This window comes from Astyanax mexicanus, chromosome 8, assembly GCF_023375975.1.
Source record: "Astyanax mexicanus isolate ESR-SI-001 chromosome 8, AstMex3_surface, whole genome shotgun sequence".
Classification (NCBI taxonomy): Eukaryota; Metazoa; Chordata; class Actinopteri; order Characiformes; family Acestrorhamphidae; genus Astyanax; species Astyanax mexicanus.
This window is the reverse complement of record NC_064415.1, coordinates 45,605,162-45,618,478: the sequence shown is the minus strand read 5'-3', so window position 1 is coordinate 45,618,478 and position 13,317 is coordinate 45,605,162. Positions and strand designations below refer to the sequence as shown.

Below are 13,317 nucleotides of genomic sequence, written 5' to 3'. Positions count from 1 at the left end.
TTTAGAAGACAGAGGTGATTATGTGCGCAATGCCGCGTGCACTGCAAGCTTTGCTTTGCGTGCCTGACATTTTAGAGCGCTGGACGAGATTTTAACTAGCTAAATTAATATATTTAATAATTTAATACGTTTGCCCTGGTGAAAAGAAACGAATGCTAACATATAGCTTTATATTTCTGTGTATTTCCAAAGTTTTATATAATTGACGGGCAGCCTCAGATGCCAGGAAGACAATGCGCTTTATTTTTTTAGATATAAAAGTGAATTTCAGTTAAATAATAGCGAAGTGAAATAAAATTAATTTATTTTCAGTCAAAGTTCTTTTCTCTTTTAATTTTCCATTTCCTCCAGAATTTGAGTGAGAATAAGCATCTGTTGAAATTCTTAAACAGCAGAATGCCTGTGTCTGCTATATTAAGCTACAGTTATTAAGTCTGTGTACCGAACAGAAATATAAATCCTTATAACTGACAGAAATATATATAACTAATAATAATTTATAGTTATTGTGCAGATTTTTAATTATATTTTATTTTTATAGTTGATTGCTGAAGGCTCTGGGTAAGGATTATTTTTCTGTGGTAAGGAAGTGATGGGGGGGTATTTTGAAGCGCATGGTGCAGGGTGATGTGATTCAGCTCTGGGTGTGTGCCAGTGACAGGTGAATTTAGACGTCCTCTCTCAGGATCAATCGTGCAATCCGTTTTTCCGCCGCCAAGATACAATAGATAGAAACACGCCAGAAATTTACCTGAACACACGACATTTCCAGACCACCACGCCCATCGGCATTAATATATTCCAAAAGTCCATTGCTATTTTAAGGACGTGTGCACAAAGCGTAAAAATAGACTGTTGACAGGGTGTACAATGGCAACGAGCCACGCTACACACCTTGCACAGGGTGTACGATAGGGCCCCAAGGCCTTTTGTCACCTTACAACCATAAATTTTTATTTATTTTATAAAATTTATTTTTAAAAAATTATAAAAAAAAGTGACAGACCAACAAAAAGTAGCACAATGGTGAAGTGGAATGAGAATGATACATGGTTTTCAAAAATGTAATCAAATAAAAACCTGAAAAGTGTGATGTGCAAAGTCACTTTATTAATAAAGTCCAGCTGTGTGTAATTTAGTCTCAGTATAAATACAGCTGTTCTTTGAAGGTCTCAGTGGTTTGATAGAACACTAGTGAACGAACAGCATCCTGAAGAACAAGGAAATCACCAGACAGGTCAGAGATAAAGTTGTGGAGAAGTTTAAAGCAGGGTTAGGATATTAAAACATATCCCAAGCTTTGAGTATCCCAAGTAGCACTTTACACAATTCACCATCCAACAACTGCAAACATATGACATTAAATAAGAATTTATATATTTCATATATATCATCATTTTCACACATGTATTGGTCACCACAGAGTCCAGACCTTAACCTCATTGAGAATTTTTGGGATGTGCTGGAGAAGGATTTGTGCAGTGCTTAGACTCTACCATCATCAATGCTGCAGGATCTTGGTAAAATGAATGCAATAAAAAAATTTAGACATTGCAGAAGCTTATTAAACAATGCCACACTTAATCCGTGCTGCAATCAAAACTAAAGGCAATCCAACAAAATATAATCGTGTGTGACCATTTTTTTGGTGACAACTTTTTTTGGCCAGTCAGTTTTTATGTCTGTTATATTACATGTCATGTTCACAGGGTCATTATGGAAAATATCTAGTTTTTTGTTCTTTTTCAGAATTTTACCAGTTTGATGTATTGTGTCATAAGTTTATATTTAATAATATAATAAATTCTTATTTTATGTAATGTTATGTTCTCTTGTATCATTTTATTTTATCTAAACTCTATGCAAGTCTATTTTATATGAAAGCGTTTTAGGGCCACTCTTAAAGAAAATAAAAACAGTTCAGTTCAAGAATATCGTAATATTACGAGATTAAAGTTGTAATATTACAATATTAAGGTCATAATATTATGATATTAAAGTCATAATATTAATAAAGAATAAAGTTGTAGTATTTTGTGGGAAATGTAGTTCTAAACACTTGGGCTGCAGTTTAAGAATGCAACGTGGAGGGAAGGAATAGGTGCATTTTCACCTCATGATCTGTTACAGGGCTGCTGTGACCACCATCAGTTATCTACATTTCTAACCTGCTTATTATTAATGCTCTAGTGTTAGATAATACTGTGTCTAGAGAGCTTGTGTTACTTCACGGAGGTTTTCTGCTGCATTTCAGTTTGGTTTTTGCGACCAAAAGAACATAAATACAGTCAATTGCAGTCATGAATAAAGAACATAAATCTTTTACTGATGCAGGATGACTGTGTGTGTGTTACTGCAGTAAGCATTTAAGGTGGAACGGAAATCCGGCTAAGACGCAGATGAAAAATCTAAATCAAGTTTGGCTTCTGGTCTGTTTTTTCCCCCTTTTTTGTGTGGATCTTTAAAAAAAAAAGAAAAAAACAACCCGTTTTTTGTTTTATAGTTTTATATTAAAGAACTAGATAATTAATTGTTTTTTTTTATTTTCTGATTTTGGATTCTCAACTGAATATCAAATGAACAAATGAAATATGGGATTTCATGTTTTCAAGTGGGATTTAAGAAAATCAAAGAACTGAACTAAATCCCACTGAAAAAGAATGGGCAAAATCTGTCTCTAAATGAACAAAGCTTGTAGAAATATACTCCAAAAAACATGCAGCTGTAATTATTGTCAAAATATAACACTTTAAATGAGATATACATGATTTTAATTAATAGTGCCCCCAAGAGGCTAAAATATTTAAAAATTTGCAGGGCATTACAGAGTCGACCTGAAAATACCAAGTTTCATTGCAAGTTTCATTGTTAATTGTGAATTGTACTCCTCATGTTCTTCAGTGTAGTATGGGAGGAATTGCATGGGTCACGTATGCATTGGGAATCTTGTGCAAAGACAATGTTGCAAGATAATGCAGTCATTATACTTATTTGTTCCTAATAGTAATGCAAAAATGTGAAGTGATGAATAAATTTGTGCTATATGTGATTCAAACCTTTAAAGTAGTATGTTTAAAATAGTATGCTAGTCTGGGTTCAAACCTCATGGCAGGTGTGTTGTAAAGTGTAGTGTTTTCAATGCAATCCATAATAATATTGCCTATTTGTGATCGTCAGGGAAAGCAAATCAACACTTAAAATCAGCCTGATTACCTTGTAGTGTGAACATAGTTTTAACACGGTAAACACGCAGACTACAGTCCAATAGCAGCAGACTACTGGCCGATACTACTCATCTCTGAACGACCAAAAAAAACAGAGCTTAGCGGGTAATGCTAATACTAATCCAGCAGTGCTAGCCGGGGTTAGAAGCAGACTACAGGCCGATAATACTCACCTCTGAAAGGTTGTATGGCTAGTGCTAAGCGGGTAATGGTAATGCAGCTGGAGAACTAAAGTAAAACTCCTGTATAATGCTGTACTTCAGCAGAGTGACTTTACGGCTCCTTAATACCTAACCAGTAAAATTCATACATAAGGCGCCCCTGATTATATGGCTCACTGACCATTTTTGGGAAAATGTAAGTATTTTAAGCGTGCCTTATAGTGCAAAAAATACAGTATTAACAGCACCAAGCCTGTGTGATGGCCTACTTTGACTGGCTAAAAATATAATCAAACTGATTTTAACATCTCTCTCTGTCTCTCTGGTGTTCTGTTTCTGAAAGTGTCGTGCAGACTGAGTATGTGACCTAATGAAAAGCCTTTTCCTGATTATGTATCTAAACCAGCCTAACTGCTACTAGAAAAGCTGCAAAGCATCTAGGCAAAATCAAAACTAGCTAGTAATGCAGTGAAGACTGTGGGTTAGGAGAGATAATTTTGTGGGATGTGTAAAATCAAGAAAGATTACATTTTTATACTCAGGTCACGGTCACTCAGGTTTGTGGACGGTGGAGTGGGTGGATGCCGGTGTTTCAGGTTGCCTCCGTGTCTATATTACCTTCTGGCTCTCTACCTTTAGTTAGGCTGTTTTATTTAGATCTGCCGGAGTTATTAGCCTTAATTGATTTAATCTTAGCATTGATTTAATCTTTTCTAACAAAACAGATAAAATCACTGCCGCTGGAGTTTTTGAATTTGGCTTTAGTGATCATTGTCCGATCGGGTGCATTAGAACCAGTTCAAAGATACAAAAGGCTGTCGGATGGTGGTTACAAGAAATTTTAAAAACTTTAATGAACAAGCTTTTCTCTCTGACTTAGCAGTGAGCAAAATCCACTTAACATTTGAAAGTACAGATGTGGATGTTGCATTAGAACATTTCAGGAAATCATTCCTTTCAGTGGCGAATAAGCATGCTTAAAAACTGTGAAATAGAGACAGATCTAGCCCCTGGTTTACAGGGGAAATTTCCTCACTGCTACAGTCAAGAAATAAAGCCTGGTCAATTGCCAGACGCACAGTGGAATGTGAAAAATGGCTTGCATTTAGACAATTGGGAAACAGATGCACTTCTGCAATTAGAAAAGCCAAATGAGATTATTTCTTCAACCAAATTACTAGCTTCTCTAATCCATAAGATTAGAGAAAGCAGTAAACTTCCTCAAAAACAACTCCCAACGAATCCCAACTAAAATTCTAGTCAATAGTAATTTGATCTCTGACCAGCAAGAACTGTGCCAAGCTTTTAATGTACACTTTGCTGCAGCTGATCAGATATTTAAAAACACTAACTCTGACCTGGCCGTGGATCAGCCTATCATTACTACTACTGCTTCCCAGAAAATCGATATCTTCTCCCTCCAGATCTGCTCTCCATACATAGTAGCTAACGCCCTTTCCTCTATTAATCCTCAGAAAACAATAGGTGAGGACGGTCTGGACCCCTACCTTCTGCGTCTCGCAACCCCAGTTATTTTAGAACATTACATACATTTTTAATAGAAAAAAAAAGAAAAAAAATAGTGGAGGCAACCATACTAGCAGTCCTGGACTATAGTGATTTATAAAAAGGAATTTACAAAAAAAAAAACATCAGTGCTCTCAAACCATTAGATTCAATCTACCATTCTGCTCTGAGATTTATTACTGGCGACCCTTACACTACTCACCACTGCACACTATACAATAGAGTTGGTTGGTCCTCACTAGCTGCACGAAAAAAATCTCATTGGCTATTTTTTATCTATAAATCACTCTCTGTGCATTTGCAGCTTGTATCTCTTCACTGATCTTAATTAATAATAATGCAGATCAGACTCGCTGCAGTGGCTGGATCCCCTGGCAGGTATCAAGAGTTTTTAGTGAACTGGGAAATTCTGCTTTTAGCTACAGAGCACCAGCGAGCTGAAATTCACTACAGGAAACGTTGAAGCTCAGCTCGCTGGGATCACTGAACCATTTTAAACTTTTAGTTTCTAATCACCATCAGAAAGCTTGTGACTGTTTTAAATGACTTTCTTATTAGTTTATCTTTTTTCTTATATTATTTCTTATATATTATACATATATATATTTATTTATTATTTTTTTTTATTCATTTATTTTTCGTTTATTATTACTTTTATTTTTTATTTCATTTCAATGTTTTGTATTTTCATTCTTGTTCTTAGTTCTATTACTCATTTAATCACTTATCATTTTTAATATTTTACTTTACTTCTACTATTATCTATTAACTTATTTTATATTTTATAAACTAGTTTTTTTATGGTATTTTAGAATTTTCAGTTTTACATATATATTTTTATTAAATGTTGATTTAAAATGCATACTTTTATTTATATTTTTTATTTATTTATTTTTTTTTTACTATTTTATTTCTTATTATTTCTAAATTATCATTAAATATGTCCAATCCCTTTGATGTTATAATGGCTCTGCAACATTGTTAATGAGGGTCACCCTCAATGTTTCTTTCCGAGTGAAAATAAAGGTTGATTGATTGATTAGCCACACTCTGATCTGTTTTATATTCTCTGTTTTGAATAAATCCAGTAAACCTAATTCCATCTCTCTGCCTTCCTCCGAGTTACTGACTGCCCACCTGTCTGACCCGATACCGATGGATGTTGGACCCACAGGCTCTCATGTCCTCTGTCCGGCCAGACTGATGGAAGTTTCTGAAGCCAGCTCTTCTCCATCCACCACCACAGATCAGCTGCTCATCATCCATCTTACTCTCCACTACAGATTACATCCAAGCCATTAGTGGCTCTATTATACTCCTGAATATATAAAACCTATGTGGATGTATAAAGAATTTTTTTAATTTAAAAGCCGTTTGACAAGTGGTAGGATGGTCCCCCCTTTTAGTCTTGGTCCTCCCAAGGTTTCTTCCTCCTGCAGCTCTGAGGGAGTTTTTCCTTGCCTCCGCGCTCACTGGAGGTTCTGTATTCTGTATTTTATATGCTTAATGTTTTGCCTGATTCTTTGTTCTGTGATCACGTTTCTGTAAAGCTGCATTGTGCCAACACCAGTTGTAAAAAGTGCTATACAAATAAATTTGATTTGAATTGATTTGATAATGACTTGACTGCACAGGCCAAATATTGTTTGCATGTAGAAATAATCTATTGGTGATGATAGTTGCAGCTCTAGGCTCAGAGTGTGTAAGTGTTAATAATGTGCTCTTACCGGCACTTTGAAAGGCGAGGAGTTGGGTACGTTAGTGGACACATTCTTCTCTGTGAAGCCCAGGCCTGAAATGCTCCTCCGACGAGGCGAGTGTTCAGCAGACACTTCTGGGAATCAGTAAGACAGAAGGATTAGACAATTAGAAAAGAGAGAGAGAGTTTCCATAACCTTTTAAGGTGTTTCTACCAATGTTGCCGTATGCTAGACGTTTGGTCAAAATAAAACAGGCCCATCTTACGTAATTTTATATCAACTGTTCCAACATGTTTTTCATCTACAGAGACAGTGTTTGTTTAGGCCACGCCCACACCACAGTCAAAAACAACTGCAATTTTCACCTATTTTTCACCTGGTTTTACAGGAGGGTTTCCTATTGTGACAGTGCCATGAGGAGACTGAGCACTTCTATCAAATACATTCTGTGTCCAGTAGGCTGAAAAGTTCATTATTTTCTTTTGGAGAATTTCTTGTTAAGAACGGTATTAAATTCCCAGATACATTACTTAAGCACCAGCACCCCTCTACTGATAAAGAAACTGTGTGCATCCAAAAATCACTATTCATAATCACAAGACTGCAGATACCCAACAATATTGCTACTGTAGAGATCCAAATAACCAGATAGCATGCTGTTACAATGAAATAGTTACAGTAGAAGGTAACACTAGGTTTACACTAAAACGTAAGCATTTAATCTAATATGAATGTACAGAAAGTTTATATATCAATAATTAAAACTGACAACAACTAGAATAATTGTAATACTAGTACAAAATAATTTAGAATAGTGCAGATATTTCCCACATATGATTATGAGAGGTGCAAAACACATGGTATAAATTATATTTGCAGGGCTAATAAAGTGTAGGCTTTCAGCAGACTATAGACTTGCCCTTTTTGATCACAGTGTTAGCAGACATTTACTAGCTTTGTCTGTCTGGTGCCTCAGTGAAGTAATAGTGATGGCTGCCAATGCATGGGTTTATCTTCCCCCACAATGGTTTTAAGACAGAAAAAAGGAGCATCACAGTATACATTTTTAAAAACACAGTATTGATTTTTAATTATTAGTTTTACTCCCACCCATTAGACACCAGTGCTGTACTACTGTCCCATCTAACCTGCACCACACAACACATCATTTATCTGTATGTTTATTTACTGACTAATCTAAAACTGACATGATACTAGAAATCTAAATGAGCTCATTAATGTTAAATTTACTGTAACTGTGGTTAATGCCAGTTCAAACTACATGACTGAGCAAGTGCAACATATGTTTAATTGCAAAAAAAAAAAAAAGTCGCCACAAAAAAGGTCACACACTAATGTTTTGTTGGACCGCCTTTAGCTGCCTTTAGCTTTGATTGCAGCACGCATTCACTTCTGACCGCTGAGCAAAGCCTTCTCCAGCAAATCTCAAAGATTCTCAACGAGGTTAAGGTCTGGACTCTGTGGTGAACAATCCATGTGTGAAAATGATGATCTCATGCTCCCTGAATCACTCTTTCACAATTCCAGCCCCATGAATCCTGACAATTTCATCTTGGAATATGGCTGTGATCATCAGGGAAGAAAAAATCCATTGATGGAATAATCTGGTCTATATTCAGTATATTCAGGTAGTCAGCTGACCTCATTCTTTCAGCATATACTGTTGCTGAACCTAAACCTGCAGACCAACTGCAGAATTAACCCAACATCTTTTACTTTTTTTTTCTTCAGCCATTAAGTGTTTCTGATCCAGTTGATGACTGGGAGTCAAGAGCAGAGACTACCAACAGCCAGTCCTGTAGTGTGAACCGATGATTACAGGTCATGGAGTATCATTAAAGTGAGCTACTTTAATAATAAATAACTTCTTTAGTCTTTGGGATTCTGCTAAAGTTTAGCGAGATTTTATAAAGCACGGTAGCATGAACTTCTGCTACTCTAACATGAAGTCCCTGTATGTGCTGAATAAATGAATTAATTACAGGATACCTGTATTCAACCCCTCAGAATGCCGGCTTTACTGTGTTGAATTTTAGTGTTTTCAAACTAAAATATCTTCCAACAAACATCATTTTACACACAAAACAACAGACTAGCTAAAACTAGCTTACTCAGTAAAGAGACCAAAACCTCTGCAGCTTCACTATCATTACCACCTGGTACCATTGGACAACTTCTACAGGTGCTAATTGAACTGGTTAAATTGGCTTAACCTCCAGCCCACAGCATGTCAGTTTTACTCACATTACAAATGTACTTCATGGACTTGAAAATTCATTCCTAATTTTAGGATTGTTATGAATCTCAAAAGTAGTTTTGCATTGTATTGTTGAAAACTGCATGAATGTCCCTGTTAAAAATGTGGTGTTGAAAGCAGCATAGGTTGGACCAAGATTTTTCTGCAATAATGCTGCATGACAGAAGTATACTGACACATCCCTATAGAATGGCGTACGGAATTGTTGCTGAGAACAGTGTGGGTTGTTCTTTTCATCCTTTAAAGAGGAATTTAGTTACTCTGTATTGTAGAGCTTGTTGATAAAAATGTGTAAAGCAATCTCTTGTCCATGTGATTCTATCAGGTATTGTTGAATGACTGTTCTTGATGCTGTGTAAAGGATCGGAGATACGGGGGTTCCGCATAGGCTTGTGCCCTAACCCCTTCACACACTGAAATTCCTCCTCATTCCTCTAATGATTTAATGATATTATGGTTTACAGAGGGATAAATAGAAGAGTCCCTTCCAAAATTTCCTTGTGAAAAATGCTCTTAAAAACAGAATTGTTTTCCATCGATTACTCAGACATTTGGGTACCACTTTAAAATAAGACTACCTTTATAAAGGATTTATAAATGGTTTACAATGAGTTTATTAATGGTTACTAATTAGGTGGCCTTTAGGTGGTTACTAATTAAATGCCTTACAAATCATTAATAGTCAGTTATAACACATACGTAGAAAGAGCGACTATGACCTGTTGTTTGTCAAATACTGAACCCACAGCCGTCTATATTGTTGCCCTTTCTACGTATGTGTTATAACTGATTATTAATGATAAACCATTTATAAATCCTTTATAAAGGTAGTCTTATTTAAAGTGGTATGGACATTTGTTACAAATATTAAAAAAGAAGAACATTCACAACTTGACGAATACCTGAGTTTAGTCCCTAATATCGGAGGGATTTTTTCTGTACTGGGTCACCTTTCAACTTAATAAATTCACCAGTTTATAAAGTAACTATCTGGAGCATTATAACACTGCTGGACATCCTCTCTCATTTCCTCAGGAGACTCCATGAGTTTCATTTATATTCAGAGTGAGTGAGGGCATCGACTCAGCATGATTTTAGAGCTGCTTTGCAAAAAAAAGCAACTGTTCAAGTTCACTCTATCTCCCTCTCTCCTTCTGAAACATGGGTGTATCAATAGCACTCTCCAATAACTGTCTGCAGAAAGAGAACCATCGTATACAGACTGCACACACACTCCGCCATGCAGTCTTTTCTGAAATGCAGCATGACTAAGCAATAAGCATGTCTAACTTATGCAGTGTTTATGAATGATGAAGGGAAGTCATTGGAGGCAATACAATACTGCAGACGGCAAGCAATTCATAACCGCATAATGTACTGAGCGAGAGAGAAAGAGAAAAAGACACAGAGGGGAGAAGTGTGTGTGTGTTTGAGAGAAAGAGAGAGTGTGGGAGAGAATAAATACCTCTATCACAGCTGTTGCCCATTACCTAGTCAAAAAGCAAACCAGATCTACATTAGACTGCCCTCGTCCAATCAGCTCCCACTGTTTTTGTCCTAAGTGTCCATTATATTATTCCAGTACAGATCCCACAGGGATGCTACCCTGCAGACTTCACACATCTTCCGTAACATTCCTTCATCTCATCATCCACTGCATTGCTCAATCTCCCTTACAGCCAGGTCTGATCGTGGTCGGTCTCTCTGTTCTCCCGAACTCAATCTCTCTCTCTCTCTCTTCTTCTCTCCCCTCCCGAACTCAGTCTCTCTCTCTCTCTCTCTCTCTCCAAACTCAATCTCTCTCTCTCTACATCTCTCTTTCTGTGTGCGCACGCGTGTTGCATGCTGGGAGTTGTGTGAGAGTGGTGTGGGGTGAGACTGCTGATGGGAGCTACTTTTTTCTAGTTTCTGCACGAGTTTGGTGAGTAGTTTGAGCTGATCTGAGTAGTGTGTAGTGTAGGGAGCGGAGGGATGCCGCCGCCGCCACCTTTATCCCTCCGTAATGGTTTCAGGTGTGTACCTAAGTGTAGTGGATTAACCAGAGGATTTCTTCATTGCTTGGACACAAACACACACTACCCCCACTTTACGGCCTATAAGGAAACTTCGAACCCAGAACACTCTAAAAAAAACCTTGGAGTAATCTTTTTTTTTCAAACAACCTTAAATTTCAAAATGACATTTACTGACTATTTCTTCACTCAGCCTCGCTCAAGAGCCCTAAATGCGAGTTTAGGGTAAAATTCTGTTTACATTCCTCCAAGTCATAAACCTCGGAGTTAAGGTAAACATTTGGAACATTTGCAACACCATCACTAGGACGGGACTGCGGATTTAAGAGAGTGTCAAAACTTAATTAATGCCTTGGAAATTGTTAATTCACCAAATATTATACCAATTTAGGGGTTTGTGCCTAGTTATTTCTGCAATCACTTAGAAATAAGATTAATGAAATTAAGAGAAATGTTCTAAGCTTGGAAATTCCATTGACCGTTTGTAAGTGAGACTCTCTGCTCTCTGTTCACCAACCTCCCCCACCGTCGTAAATTCCGATGCCAGCCGCTTATCTAAGCACTCAGCAAAGGGGAGGAATTTCTCACTAAGAAGACTTTGCTTAAAATACATATATATTGACTATATAAAAAAGGTGTTTTATAGAATGTTTACTAAATAATGGTATATGTGTCTGGTATATGGTATATGTGTTTGGATGTGTCCTGATTGAATTTTCCTACACATTCAAGTCTGAATCAACAAGGTTTAACTAGCATTTGATAATTTAGCTTTATTTGGTTATCAGTGGTTTAACCATGTATTTTCTTTTAAGTGATTTAATTGGGTTTAAATAATAACATGACTCTTGATCTCTTTCTGACAGAGTACCATCCATCATTGTATTCCTAAGATTATCTTGAGTATTACAAAACTGGTTGTAAAGAATGTATTTTGATCCACTGTTTAGTTGAGTTTTCTTTTGGTTTGGTCTATTAGAAAAATAGACCACTAGCTGAAGCATGTTGACCATGTGAGGAGGGGGGGGTTTATGGCCCTTTGTGAATCCCCACCAAAGTTTGAAATTGCTCCTAGACCAATCAAAACACAGACATTTGGGCCACAGGGCCAATCATAGCTCAGGGGCCAAACAGGCCACAGAGACTAATAGTTAAACTGGGCAGACACAGTTCAGTTTCCAGTTTTTAGAGTTTCCAGTTGGAGTTTCCAGTTGAGTTTAGTTCAGTTCAGTTTGGAGTTGAGGAGAGGAGAAGAAGATGTAGTTGAGATGGAAAGGCAGATGGAGTTGGAGTTAGAGAAGTAGAGGAGAGAGGTTAGGGAGCCCAGAGATGGAGAAAAGATAGACTGTTAGTGTAGTCATCTTAAGTTAGTTTTCTTAGACTAGTGCATTTAATCTTCAAGTATATTAATATTAGCTATCCTAGGTTAAATAACTAGGCTATTTTATGATCTACGGAGTTCTCCTGCTTGCCAAGATAGTTAATATAGTTCAGTAAACCAACTAGACCAACCGACGGATCACCGAGAGGGTACGCCAGCCGAGCCAGCTCCAGGGAAGGCCTTCCCTGTGCAGAGACTAGAAGCGGGTGTCGTCCAGGTGCGCCGCTGGCCCACAGAGCACCATCTTTACCCTGCGGATTGGTCCACACCGGACCTTCTAGGGGTGCAGGATGTCAGCCGAACAAGAGGTTTAAACAGCGGACCGAACCGATGGGGACCCCCTTTGTAGACGTCTCAGAGTAAGGCAGTTTGGGTATTTCTCTCAGTAATTGGTGTTTTGGTTGGTCAAGTCTAGTTTGGTTATTGTTCTTAACTCTCTTCTTAGTATAGATTAATTTTTAGTTATTTGGCGAAAGGGATGATCTTTGTAGGCCGTAAAATATCTTACTTATCTACTTATTTTAGTGTTCTCATTTGATTAGTTTGACCTCATTACATTTAGACCCTTATTTAGAAATATTCACTTAATAGTTCTATTAATCTTTATTCCTTTCATACCAGTATAATAACATGTTTGTTCTTTTATTTCTCATTTATTATTCTACACTATGATTTGATATCTAATGGCTACATTTATGACTTTTTAATGAATTATTTACTCATATCTGTGTGATTTAATAAATACTTTTATTTTACAAAACCTGTCATTTCAGTGTGTTTTTCTGGATAACTTGGTTATGAAAATTTCTGTCACCTGTAGAAACCACACCCTGAGATGTCTTGTGTTATTAATTAATTTGATTAATTAATTAATTAATTAATTAATCTAATTAAATTAATTTAATAACTGGCGCCCAATTAAAAAATATTTCAACATCTCAATTAGCACCAGGTATTAAACCACTGAGCCGCTACATAAGGATAACGCCACAGTGGAAAACAAGCTCCTCGGTGTGGGAGATCTTGTGGGCTAT

The 13,317-nt window shown here is 36.8% G+C and overlaps 1 protein-coding gene across 7 annotated transcripts in view; it reads right to left on the bottom strand.

Annotated features, from left to right (window-relative positions):
* rasal2 (RAS protein activator like 2) overlaps positions 1-13,317 on the bottom strand; it is a 207,202-nt gene that overhangs the window by 129,137 nt on the left and 64,748 nt on the right. For 5 of the 7 annotated variants that reach the window (XM_049483149.1, XM_049483146.1, XM_022663442.2 and 2 more), the window contains one exon: positions 6,640-6,746. In XM_049483149.1, coding sequence (XP_049339106.1) covers positions 6,640-6,746 — 107 coding nt within the window. Of the gene's footprint in view, positions 1-6,639; positions 6,747-10,355; positions 10,651-13,317 lie in introns of those variants that run through there. The other 2 variants (XM_049483150.1, XM_049483148.1) reach the window with 2 other exon arrangements.